This window comes from Chiloscyllium punctatum, chromosome 10, assembly GCF_047496795.1.
Source record: "Chiloscyllium punctatum isolate Juve2018m chromosome 10, sChiPun1.3, whole genome shotgun sequence".
In the NCBI taxonomy this organism is placed as follows: Eukaryota; Metazoa; Chordata; class Chondrichthyes; order Orectolobiformes; family Hemiscylliidae; genus Chiloscyllium; species Chiloscyllium punctatum.
The window spans coordinates 63572916-63586707 of record NC_092748.1 but is presented as its reverse complement, the minus strand read 5'-3'; the positions used below and the strand labels follow the sequence as shown (position 1 = coordinate 63586707).

General features: G+C 40.0%; 1 protein-coding gene across 2 annotated transcripts in view; it reads right to left on the bottom strand.

Annotated features, from left to right (window-relative positions):
- Positions 1-13792, bottom strand: part of galnt13 (polypeptide N-acetylgalactosaminyltransferase 13) — a 433026-nt gene that overhangs the window by 151113 nt on the left and 268121 nt on the right. For both annotated transcript variants that reach the window (XM_072579362.1, XM_072579363.1), the window contains exon 6: positions 12707-12877. In XM_072579362.1, coding sequence (XP_072435463.1) covers positions 12707-12877 — 171 coding nt within the window. The remainder of the gene's footprint in view (positions 1-12706; positions 12878-13792) is intronic.

Below are 13792 nucleotides of genomic sequence, written 5' to 3'. Positions count from 1 at the left end.
TAACCCCCTTATTAAGTACTCTGTTTTTTTTAAGGTAAGGATTTTCTATTTCTTTATCAGTGACTGGTTAAAAAATTACTTTTTTTGTTTATCTGTTAATTGGTTATTAGAACAAGACTATAGCAGAGAGGTATCAGAAAGCATTTTAACTCAAACCTGTACAAAATAATAAAGTAATTAACTAAGCAGAGATGGCTGGGCAGGTGATGTGCTGTAGCTGTATGATGTGGGAGCTGGCTGATTCCATTGTGAATGGCAGTGATCACATCTGCAGCAAGTGCTGGTTGCTGGAATAACTCTGGATCAGAGTTGATGATCTGGAATCTGAGCTTCAAACACTACGGCACATCCGGGAGGGGGATAGTTACCTGGATGCTTTGTTTCAGGAGGCAGGCACACCTGGGAGATTAAGTAATTCACAATCAGTTAGTGATCAGGGACATCAGAGTGTGACTGTAAGTGAGGCAGGCAGGGGGAACCTGAGTTCAGGAGCGCAGGAGCCTCAGCCCTTGACCTTGTCCAACAGGTATGAGATTCTTGCTCCCTGTATGGATGAGGAAAAGGGCTCTGGACAGGATGAGCCAGCTGACCACGGCACCATGGTGCAAAAGGCCATTCAAGAGGGGGAAGCCAAGTAATTGTTATAGGGGATTCTATAATTAGGGGGACAGATAGTATCCTTTGCAAGCCGGATCGGGAGTCTCGCATGGTGTGTTGCCTATCCGGTGTCAGGGTGCGGGACATCTCTGACCAGCTTGAAAGGATATTGGAGCGGGAGGGGAAGGATCCAGTTGTTGTGGTCCACGTTGGGACTAACAACATAGGCAAAGCTAGGGTGAAGGACCTGTTTGGGGATTATCGAGCACTAGGAAGGAAATTGAAGTACAGGTCCTCAAGGGTCATAATCTCCGGAGTACTGCCCGAGCCACGTGCCAATTGGCATAGGGATAAGACAATTAGGGAAGTAAACACATGGCTAAGGGATTGGTGTGGGAAAGAGGGATTCCACTTCATGGGGCATTGGCATCAGTTTTGGAACCAGGGGAGATCTGTACCATTGGGATGGTCTCCACCTGAACCGATCAGGTACCAATGTTCTAGTGAAGAGGATAAATAGGGTAGTCAGTAGGACTTTAAACTTCTGAGTTGGGGGGGAAAGGGAAAGTGAAAGCGACAGGGAGTATGGAGTTAAATGGAAAGATAAGCAGCAGGATAGCATATGTGCAGGCGGATTTAAACTTGAGGCAGACTGGGAATGCAGCAAAAATGAAGGATAACTTAGGACATCTTATGACTTCCAATATCTCTAATGATAAGAAAGTTAGCATTAAGGCACTTTACCTGAATGCTCATAGCATTCGTAACAAAGCAGATGAACTAATGGCACAGATCATCGTGAATGATTATGATGTGGTAGGCATTACAGAGAAGTGGTTGCAGGGGGGTCAGGACTGGCAGTTAAACATCCAAGGGTTTTCAACTTATCGAAAAGTCAGGGAGATGGGCAAAGGGGGCGGGGTTGCCTTGTTAGTTAAGAACAAAATTAAATCTATGGCACTGAATGACATAGCATCGGATGATGTGGAGTCTGTGTGGGTGGAATTGAGGAACCACAAAGGCAAAAAAACCATAGTGGGAGTTATGGACAGACCTCCCAGTGGTCAGGACCAGGGGCGCAACATGTTTCAAACATGCAGTTTGAAAGAGAGAAGGCAAAATCGGATGTAATGGTGTTACAGTTAAATAAAGGTAATCATGAGGGCATGAGAGAGGAACTGACGAAAATAGACTGGAAGCAGAGCCTAGCGGGAAAGACAGGAGAGCAAAAATGGCAGGAGTTTGTGGGTATAATTGAGGACACTGTACAGAGGTTCATCCCGAAGAAAAGAAAGATTATCCGGGGAGGGATTAGACAGCCATGGCTGACAAAGGAAGTCAGGAAATCTATCAAAGAAAAAAGAGAGATCCAATAAAGTGGCCAAGAGCACTGGGAAATCAGAAGATTGGGAAGGCTACAAAAACAAGCAGAGGATAACAAAGAGAGAAATAAGGAAGGAGAGGTTCAAATATAAAGGTAGGCTAGCCAGTAATATTAGAAATGATAGTGAAAGTTTATTTCAATACATAAGAAACAAATGACAGGCAAAAGTAGACATTGGGCCACTTCAAACTGATGCTGGAAGCCTAGTGATGGGAGATAAGGAAATAACAGGAGAACTTAATAAGTACTTTGCATCAGTCTTCACAGTGGAAGACATGAGTAATATCCCAACAATTAAAGAGAGTCAGGGGGCTGAGTTGAGTATGGTTGCCATTACAAAAGAGAAAGTACTAGAAAAACTAAAAGGTCTTAAAATTGATAAATCTCCTGGCCCCGATGGGCTACATCCTAAAGTTCTGAGGGAGGTGGCTGAGGAAATAGTGGAGGCATTGGTTGAGATCTTTCAAAAGTCACTGGAGTCAGGGAAAGTCCCGGATGATTGGAAGATTGCTGTTGTAACCCCCTTGTTCAAGAAAGGATCAAGACAAAAGATGGAAAATTATAGGCCAATTAGCCTAACCTCGGTTGTTGGTAAAATTCTAGAATCCATCATTAAGGATGAGGTTTCTAAATTCTTGGAAGAGCAGGGTCGGATTAGAACAAGTCAACATGGATTTAGTAAGGGGAGATCATGCCTGACAAACCTGTTGGAATTCTTTGAAGAGGTGACAAGTAGGTTAGACCGGGGAAACCCAGTGGATGTGGTCTACCTAGACTTCCAAAAGGCTTTTGATAAGGTGCCACATGGGAGGCTGCTGAGCAAGGTGAGGGCCCATGGTGTTCGAGGTGAGCTACTGGTATGGATTGAGGATTGGCTGTCTGACAGAAGGCAGAGTGTTGGGATAAAAGGTTCTTTTTCAGAATGGCAGCCGGTGACAAGCGGTGTCCCGCAGGGTTCAGTGTTGGGGTCGCAGCTGTTCACATTATATATTAATGATCTGGATGAAGGGACTGGGGCATTCTAGCGAAGTTTGCCAATGATACAAACTTAGGTGGACAGGCAGTTAGTACTGAGGAAGTGGGGAGGCTGCAGAAGGATCTAGACAGTTTGGAAGAGTGGTCCAGGAAATGGCTGATGGAATTCAATGTGAGCAAATGCGAGGTCTTGCACTTTGGAAAAAAGAATACAAGCATGGACTACTTTCTAAACGGTGAGAAAATTCGTAAAGCCAAAGTACAAAGGGATCTGGGAGTGCTAGTCGAGGATTCTCTCAAGGTAAACATGCAGGTTGAGTCTGTGATTAAGAAAGCAAATGCAATGTTGTCATTTATCTCAAGAGGGTTGGAATATAAAAGCACCGTTGTGCTACTGAGACTTTATAAAGCTCTGGTTAGGCCCTATTTGGAGTACTGTGTCCAGTTTTGGTCCCCACACCTCAGGAAGGACATACTGGCACTGGAGCGTGTCCAGCGGAGATTCACACGGATGATCCCTGGAATGGTAGGTCTAACATATGAGCAATGGCTGAGGATCCTGAGATTGTATTCATTGGAGTTTAGAAGAGTAAGGGGAGATCTAATAGAAACTTACAAGATAATACATAGCTTGGAGAGGGTGGACACTAGGAAATTGTTTCCGTTAGGCGAGGAGACTCGGACTGTGGACACAGCCTTAGAATTAGAGGGGGTAAATTCAGAACAGAAATGCGAAGACATTTCTTCAGCCAGAGAGTGGTGGGCCTGTGGAATTCATTGCCGCAAAGTGCAGTGGAGGCTGGGACGCTAAATGTCTTCAAGGCAGAGATTGATAAATTCTTGATGTCACAAGGAATTAAGGGCTACGGGGAGAATGTGGGTAAGTGGAGTTGAAATGCCAAGCCATGATTGAATGGCAGAGTGAACTCGATGGGCCGAATGGCCTTACTTCCACTCCTATGTCTTATGGTCTTATGGACTGTTCTTTCAAAGATATGGGCCAAAAAGTCTCCTTCTTTACTTTATTGTGTTTGTGTAATAATACCGTATACTCTTTCAATAAAGGTATGTGCACACAACTGAGATTTGTATCTACTTTTATGACTATTAACAGCCTCCATTATAACTCTACCTGGGAGGCGTTTGAAAATTCTGGGAAGGATCCAAGCATAGCATAGTACACACTGAGGAAAGTGAAGTTAAAATAGTATCTTGTAATTCTGAAATGGGTAAGTGGTGCCCAAAATGGCCTGCAGAGGATAGAAGTAAAATAATTTGAAATGCCCTCAACAGGCCTTTTGGCTATCAATACACAAGTACTGCAATTCAAAATTACTTTGACAGCTGTAAATCTGGCATTGAAAACTAGTCTCAATTATGGTGACAATGAAACTACTATCAATAAATCACTCAGTTCATGGGAAATAAGAGAAGGGCAATAGATGTTAGCCTTCCTAGCAACATCCAGATTTCATAATTTTTTTTTAAAAAATTACACTTTGTGAAGTCCTGTGTTTGGAACAATGCTATATAAACTTAAAGTCTTTCTTTCTTGTTGAATTGGATTGATTACCAATCACATGTAAGGTGCTTTCGCTTTTTGTGTTCGTAATAAGAGCTACTTCAGACTGGGCCTATTGTGATAAGGACAGAAATTCCCCAATATCTTTGTATGCAACCAGATATGACTCCAAAGTTGTCTTTCATCAACAATATTAAGGCACATTTATATAATGTATTTAACATAGCAAATAGTGGTAGTCATCTGGTAGTTTAGAACTTGAATATGGCTGTAAAAAGCCACATTTTGTCAAAGCCTTTCAACTTTCAAATGATCAGTGCAAGACAAAAAGCTTTTTCAAAATGTACAGCTTTTCAACAATACTAAATGTTCCCAGATGATTTTTAAGAGCAATATCAAACAGTATAACTTGCAGTCAGTTAGTAGTACTCTTGAAATAGGTCAGAATTTTCTAGATTCAAATCCCACTCTTAGACTTGAGTAGACGATCAAGACTGACACTCCATTGTCAGAGATGCTGTCCCATCAAAAAGACATTAAATGAAGTTCCTCTGAAGTGGATGTAAAAGATCCCACAGTACACTTCAAAGACAAGCAAGGAAGTTATCCCAGATATTTAGTCCAACATTTATCCTTCAATCAGATCATTTAAAAAAAAACTGGTCATTTTCACATTGATATTTTTGGGAGCTTGCTGTGCTCAAATTGTTTTGCTGGATTTTTTATATTTTAATAGTGACTGCACTACAATTAATTTTAGAACATCGTGTGATTATGGAAGATATTACTGCAAGTCAATGCTGGTTCAGCCTGAAAGCTAGAATCCCTTAATTATTAAAAATGTGATATTTTTAATAGGGGTGACTAGATGAAAAAGTGATCTTTGTGATGCTTTTATAAGTTGTGAGCCAGTTATGTATAAGGAGATAACTTCAAAAGGTGGAGACCAGGTAGCTGAAAATTTAGCCATAAACAGCAAAGTAAGACTAAAAGATATAGGAACAGAAGTAAGCCATTCAGTCTATCGAGTCTGCTCTGTCATCTCATAAAACCATAGCTGATTTGTTTATCCAGAACTCCATTTTCCTACCTTAATCCCACAATCCTTGATTCCCCTAATCATTAAATATCTATATATCTCAGCCTTGAATATATTTAATGATTCAGCTCAAAGACTCTCTGTAATAAAGAATTCCACAGAATCACTACCCCCTGAGCACACATTTCTCCTCACTGTAAGTGGATGGCCCCCTTATTCTGAAATCAAGCCCTCTGGTCTTAGATTCTCATACATTGGAATAAAAACCCTCAGCACCTGACCTTTCAAGTGCCCTAAGAATCTTGTATATATCAACATAATAATCTCTCATTCTTTAAATCTCAATGTGTTCAAACTCAATTGACTCAATCTCTCCCAATAAGAAAATCCCTCCTTACTTGGAATCAACCTGATGAATCTTCTCTGAACTACAGCCAATGCCAGCTTACTTTTTCTTAGATAAGGGGACCAAAACTCTTTACAGTATTCTAAGTATGGTCTGACTAATGCCTTGCATAGATTTAGCAAAACTTCCCCATTTTCATACTCCACTCCTATTAAAATAAAGGCTAACATTCCATTTGCCTTCTGTGTTATCCTCTGAAATTGGATGCTAGCTTTTTATGATTCATACACAAGGACTCCCAAATCTATCTGTGCAGCAGCTTTCTGCAGTTTATCCCTATTTAATATTCAGTTTGTCCAGACTTCCTGCCAACATGCACAATCTCATATTTTCCCAAATTCTATTTCATCTGCCAACTTTTTGCCCACTCAATCTATCTATATCACTTATAAGACCAATCCCCTTCATGACATGTCCACTGTTTTTTTGTGTCATCCACAAAATTGGCTGTAAGTACATTCACATCCATCATCCACATCTGTATATATGTATGGCCCCGACATCCTGAAAATGCCTCCTTTATCCAAACTCTCTCTTTTCTATGAATAAGCCAATCCACTATCTATGCCAATATAATGCTACAATATGGGGGGCTCTTATTAAATAGCCTTTAGCGTGGTACCTACTTAAGTACCTTATGGAAATCCAAATGTATCACAACTTAGTCCCCTTTATTTATTCTACTTCTACCTCCTCTAACAAATGTGTTAGGTATAATTTCCTCTCCCTGAAGCCAGCTGTCTCTGCTTTATTATATTATAAATTTCTAAATGCTCTGCCCTTTAAAAGAACCTTTAAATTAGCCTTTACAATTTGTATCAGTTTTAAAATGCTTTTACATTTTTCCCTCTCTAAATACCATGCCAAAATAGTTGCTCTGCAACACTGCCACATCCTTTTTATTTGCAAGGCTATGTCTGTCTTCTCCCAAACAACATTCCCTCTAAGCACAGATACTGGGAATTACCACACGTTCTGATTGATATGCTAATAAATGGCTTCTATTTCTAGAAGCCACCGGTGTGCAAAGACCTCAGAGGTCAGCGTAAAAATAAAGAGTGAACAATGCTCCTGAGCCCAAATGCCTTTCTACAGTCACTTATTATCAAAGTTAAGTTAATTTGTCAGTGATTGTTTATCTCATGACACATCAATAGCTAATGGTACATCAGGACTTTGTTAGTCTTATCAACAGGTTATACTTCAATTCCTACCAAAATAAAATGCTGACCTCAGCGGTTATGCTAAGCTAACTGCAACTCTAAAGTGTATCATTTTAGTCTTTTATGCTGAATACATTACATAAATGCAAACTGTAGTTGCCATCCCTTTTCAGAAGGAAAGGGGTGTACTCTGACATCAAATATTTATTTTTAAGAGTAGGGAGCAGTTTTAGTGAGCAGCTGAGAGGCCTTAGCTACAGTCTTCAGTGTTTATCTTTTACCAATTCTATTTCAGTGGGACAATTGTTTCAAACTGTAGCTCATTAAAGAGACCCTGAAAGGATACCAATTACTGCATCATGTTTGGCACTACATTATGAGATACTCCTGCAAGTACTGGCAGCATATCAGGCTGGCTGGTTGTTCCTACTCAGTACTGAGCATTTGTTGAATCCTTTTTTTCCCTGAATTACTTAGTTGTGGAAAATCTATCCCAAACATACCATCTTCTGTCCTGTCTGTTGTGCTGACATTTTAACACAAAATATTCAGAGATCTGGTCTGGACTCCTATTCTGTTTAGTTCAAAATTGAGGGCCTCCTTTAAATTAGAGCCACAGATCTCAATCACTTGACATTTTCATTCTGAACTTATTTGACCGTACTCTTGTGGAGTGACTTCCTCTTCACCGCAGTAGCCATAACAATGCTGGGCCTCCTTATTTGTTTACTGCTCTTCATACAATGTACAGAGTACAAGATCAAGGAGTTGATGATGAACTTATATAAGACACTGATTAGAGCTCAGCCAGATCTGGGGGCACATTACAGGAATGGAGAGAGCACATAAGAAGTTTACAAGAAGGCTCCAGAGATGAGACATTATGATTATTAGAAATAATTTGATAAGTTTGTACATTTGCCTTGGAGAGATGAAGACTAAGAGGAGATTTGACAGGAGTTTTCAAATTCATAGCATTCTGGACAAAGTAGATAGGGAGAAACTGTTCCCACCCTAAACAGATTGTGAATCACAGCACATGAATTTTAAAGGTGTTGCTAGAGTTCAGATTTATCTGCAGCCTCAAAAAACCTCTGCCATCATTAACAAGATGGTAAGCAATGAGAAGGCCATTTAGGAGGCTAACAAACATAATCGACAACATAGATGGAAGCAAGATTCCCTGACGAGTCCAATAATAGTATTTTGATTCCCAACCAGCAAATTCAACCTCCTGTTTGCAGAACAGTGCTTGTGACACCGTACACTAGACTTTGAATTAGGTTAATTATATCTGATCTGACATTGGCACTCTATCAGTTCAGAGGATTCTCTTTTTCTCATCTGTTCCACAAACACACTTTATGCATAGGACAACTCACCTAAACCAAAAGAACATTCAAGCTTGCTTCAACAGATCCATTTGTGGATAAAAATCCTACTGATTTTCTCCTTGCTACTGAGAGAGATTTGTGGCAGACAAAAAGCACTTGCTTAAATTGGAAACAGAAGCCATCAAAATAACTGCTTTGACACTATATTCAGTCTCTGATTAGGTGCTCATATCAAGCATTCAGTGATTAGGTGCTCATATCAAGCATCCAGCATGTATGCATTCCGACGATATGCATTACCTAACCTTGATGAATCCAGGTTTTGGTATGTGTCGGCAAGTTCTGTAGCATACTGGAACAAGGATGACTGAAATTCCAGATAGGCTAATTTCCTTTCCCCAGATTGGAGACACTGTGATGCACTTCCAATGGTCACTCCAAAGATCTTCCTCAGCTAAAGAAAGAAAGTCATTTGTTGGCTTATGTATTAGGCAAAGCAATCAATTCCCTTGGCTTTAGTTAAATAGAGATGGCCTCCCAGCAACTGCTCGCCAAGACATTTTTTAAAAGAACAGTAAAAGAGCTGTGACCAGACAATGCACCTCTCTGCAGGGCAAAATATGTTATTGGAGGGATTTCTGCTAAGACAATAGGCCCTCTGCTTTCTCTTATTTTGTCCTTGACTTCAACCGACCCCCAGTGTCTTGCACTCCTCAGCAGTGACCACCTCTCATGGTGGCGCAGCTATGACATTCAAGCTGTCAGTTTTCTGATTAGGCCAGCAAGCCTGCCATGCACATTTCATTGGCAAGCCCACAGACAGTCAATTAGGCCAAAGAGACCTGACTTCTGTCAAGGGTGGGATTAGAACTACTTTTTAACTCCATTGTTGGTGTTCGAATTCCCTCATAATAGTAGTCCAATGCATTCAGCTGGATGTTGCCCTGCGGATTTGAACTGTTCAAGTGGCTTTTTAATGAACCTATGACTGGCTTATTATCAATGGTCATGGATATAGTCTTGGTGGAAGGAGCAAACTAGTGGTAGCATTTGAAAATTTGAGAAATTTTAAAAGCTTGAGGCAATTAAAAGGAAATGTCACAATAGGATTACTAAAAGTTTCAAATGCTTTCGGAAAGCCAGTATATCTGTAACATTCTTGGTCACAACATAAAACATCAAACTTATGAAAGGTTCATCACAGTTGAGCTTCGGAATAAATGCCATAAATGTGAAAGTGAATTGCATTCTGATACTACAAAAGGTTTACCTTGCTTTCCAGGAGAAGTACTCCTGCAGGCCAGTATGCACCTGGTCCACAGGACATTCTCAAATTATATAGATGCATGTTGACGTGTCCTTGAGTGCATCCAAACACACTGAATTGGTACAATTTTGAGGTCAAGCAAGGACACTAGAATTCCAAATTTGGGGAATACAGGTCATGCCAGTACTGTGTTGTCCAGTTCTGAGAAAGGAAGCATACAACAGTAAAATGGGCCTGTAGTCCTGATTACTTAATGCAACAGGTGTGCTGATTGCAGCTGAATTTATTTTTTGTAACTCTTTACAATGGAAAGTGTGTGCAAGTACTCTGAAATGTTTTTGGATGCATTCGCCAAAATGTGGTGGTGCATGCTCCCAGGGATGGCATGGGACTAGTTGACAAGAAGATGCAGTGCAGCAACAAGCATGGAGGAGCCAGTATCTGGCCTCTGGCCAACAGCACTGAAGGAATATCAAACAGAGTCTGCAGAGGAGGCAAGCTCAGCACATTGCCCCATGTTAAGTTAAAGCTGGACTCCTCTATGATCCTTGCACAATGAGCCTATGATTGGCTTATTATCAAAAAGCCAGACAATGGACCATCTCATAGTCCAGGTAATGGGCAGCTTTTTGGTACACAAATCCACAAGAAATCAAGAGATAGGAAAAGGACCAGTACATATGACCAATTGAGCTTACTCAATCATTCAATACAGTTATGGTTAATCTTGGGTTTCAGCTCCACTTTTATTTTCCGTCCCCCATATTCCTTGAATTACTGATGAAGGGAAAAGAAACCTTTCTGTCCCAGCCTTAAGTGTAGCCAGCATGGGAGCATTCATAATCCCTTCAGCGATGATGGAGTGCTTATCCCAGAAACTTCCTCGTCTGGTTGTCTTCTGCAGCAGTTTGTGTCTTCTAGTATCTTCACCCAAGCCTGACTTCAGCTATCTTGGTTGATTCAGTTTCTTCAATGTTGTGCTATTGCAGTCTTTCCTTTCTTTTGAAGTTCCTTTCTCTTGACATCTGACTGTTCTTCACAAACACAGAATGGTTAGTCATGTAGCCGGTAGGCTGCATTGGAAGAAGGTTTATGGTTACACCGTCAGCAGCTTGCTCATTATACCAGATAGTAGGAACATAACCAGATATATGGCTGGACACATACTATTATTCTGAATGTTCTCATCAATTTGGAATGTAGAGCTCCCTCAAAGTGGCCCGATGATTCTAGGGATAATCTCTGATTGAGAGATAAAGATATTTTTGTCCCTTATTGTTCTGCTCTGTTCCCATCTGCTGAATGCCAACTTGTCCTGCAAGAGAAATGGAGGAATGTCGGTAATTCTGCATCACATTTACATGACAAGCTTGTCAAATCTGAGCTGCTGAAGGTACGTGAAAACAGAGAGAAGTGGGTGTGAGCATGGTAGATGTCTGAAGGTGAAATTGAATATCAGGGATTTCTGTTAAATGCGCTGGGGGGGGGCGCAGATAGGTTGTGGTTTGATTAGCAGAAGAGGTTAGTGATGTGGTGGTTATGTGAAGATGCGATCAGTGATGCGATCATCTGCATATTGTCATCAGATTTCTTGCAGCACTACTGCCATCCCCTCCCATCTTTTCTCTGGGGGTGGGGAGAGAGTTACCTTGCTGGCCATCTACTCCATTGCCTTATTCCAACTGTACTTGAGGATCTCCTGGGGACCATGTCCACCTGTACCACCAGAATGTGCAAGCATTTCCAATGCTGCAATTATTTTTATGCAGCTTTGCTTTAAAGAACAGTCTTGCTTTAAGAGAGAGCAGAGACATTTGTACTTACTCGTCTGCATAAGTCATGTGCAGTGTTGAGAGCTCACCAGCAGTGTTGAAAAGAGTGCAATATTAGAAGTGTACGGACACTTGTCAAGAGCATTCAGGTGATGCAGATTGAAAAATGTTTTGCCTTACCCATCTTGATCTAAATGGGTGCGAGTACTGCGAAACACAACTGCTGCATCAAAACTTGGCATGAATAATGTTTCTTCCCCTTATATCACTGACAATCTATTAAAGCTTGGTACATACATTATCACTTCTCCAAGAAACATTCTGCCTAGATCATGCTTTCTAACAGCGTTCTTTAACGAAAACAGAAAGCACAATATTTATCATTTTTACCACAGCTGTTTGGGGCTAGAAGACTGACATGCAGATAAAACAGATACAAACAAACCTCAAGCAGCATGAAACTACAGGCAAATGACAATGCAATTAGGCACCTATCCCCTACTAGCAGTTGAAGTGAAGGAATGGTACATGCGATGGTTTGTGATACTCCAATGCCAAGGCACAACTGTACGTCGTAGTCATTGTGATTTGTATTTAGTCTATGTATTGGTGCTTCCACGTTTTATGATCATATACAGGTTAAACAATTTGCCAACACATTAATGATTTTGGTTACAAGTCCTTTAAATCTGTTTTTCTTCAATATTTAATTTGGTTAGGCTCTCCTCATAACTTTGAGAAGTCCCTGCATCTTCCTTGGAATACTTCTGAGATGGGCAATTAATGCGACCAGCCAATGATGCCAATACCTCACAAGTGAATAAAATAAAACCTCCATTCAGTATCAAGTTTAATGTCAATGTTTTATGCTGATATCAGAGTACAGAAATGCACTTCATATTCTAAATGTTGCTTTATTTATGAGTTACAATAAAACATGTTGATTTAAATATTCTTGAAATATTCCATTATTTGATTTGTCTTGTGGTAAAAATCTCACTGACATTAAACCTTCAACCAATTAGCAAGAATTATGGAATTTCTTTCTTGGTCTTATACCGATTTGAAATCTATAAGTTTACATACCCTTTCACAAATCATACTTCAAATATTATTCTTATATATTGTATATCCAGTGAAATTATTCCTTATCTCAGCATTTCTAACTTCATATCTAAGTATCTCTATAAATGCTTGTGAATTTTATAGTTAGAGTGGAAACAGCCTCATCCTTCTCCAGTACTCACCTAACAGATATGGTTCTGTCCCCTTTTCTGCGGTCCATTTCTCTCTGAGGGACAGGATACCAGCGGAAGTTCAATTTCCAGTTAAAGCCACCATATGTCATATCCGACCCAGCCATGTATTCAAACGTATCATCACTAATTACATCTATAATTGGGCAAACCACAGCATTTCTGCATAAGAAAAGAAACTATCATTAAAAGCAAAGATTTTGAAACGCCACACTTTACTTATCCCTTTTGATAACATGGTCCAACTCTCAATAATTCACCATTTAGTAGATTGCACTCTTGTATTAATCAGAGTCCTGAAACAGTGGCTTAACATTCACTCTAGACCAAAGCCTATAATCCAGGCCTACACTCCAGTGTCGTACTGAGGGAGTGTCACACCAATATTTGTGCTATACTTCTAATGAGATGTTAAACTAAGGCTCCACCTATCTCTCTAATGGATGCAAATGATCCCTTGTACTATATCAAAGAGGAGCAAGTCAGTTTGCTCAGGTGGTTTGGCCAATGTTATGCCTGAAAAACTCAAGTGATTTAGTTATTATTATACTATTATTTCTGTGCCTTGCTGTGCATCATCTGCATTGCCTAATTACAAAAGTGAGCAGGTTTCAAAGGACTTCATTGACTGTCAGATGATTCGGTATATCCTGAGGCTTTTACATACATGGACGTTCTTTCTATCTGATATGTAACAGCAATATGATTACAAACTATTTATAAACATTATCATTCTTAAATATACAGTACTTAAAACATTAATACGCAACAGCAAAACTTGAGAAATGTGGGTCCCACACTTAACAACATGACACATGTAGAATATTTGTAAATAAAAGGGCAACAATACCACCAAGATGAATATTAATTAATTGCTTGGTAGGACAGAATGCAAATTTTGTCAAAAGTTGAAGCTTTTTGTTGTGTATTCATCAGGACAAGAACATAGAAACAAATTTAAAAAGGACACAAATTTATAGGGTGTAAACTCTTGGACCTCATTGGCATGGAGATGAGAAATAAGTCAACCTTAGTTCTCAGACTGAGCATGTGGATTTTGATTGGTTAGGATGTAGC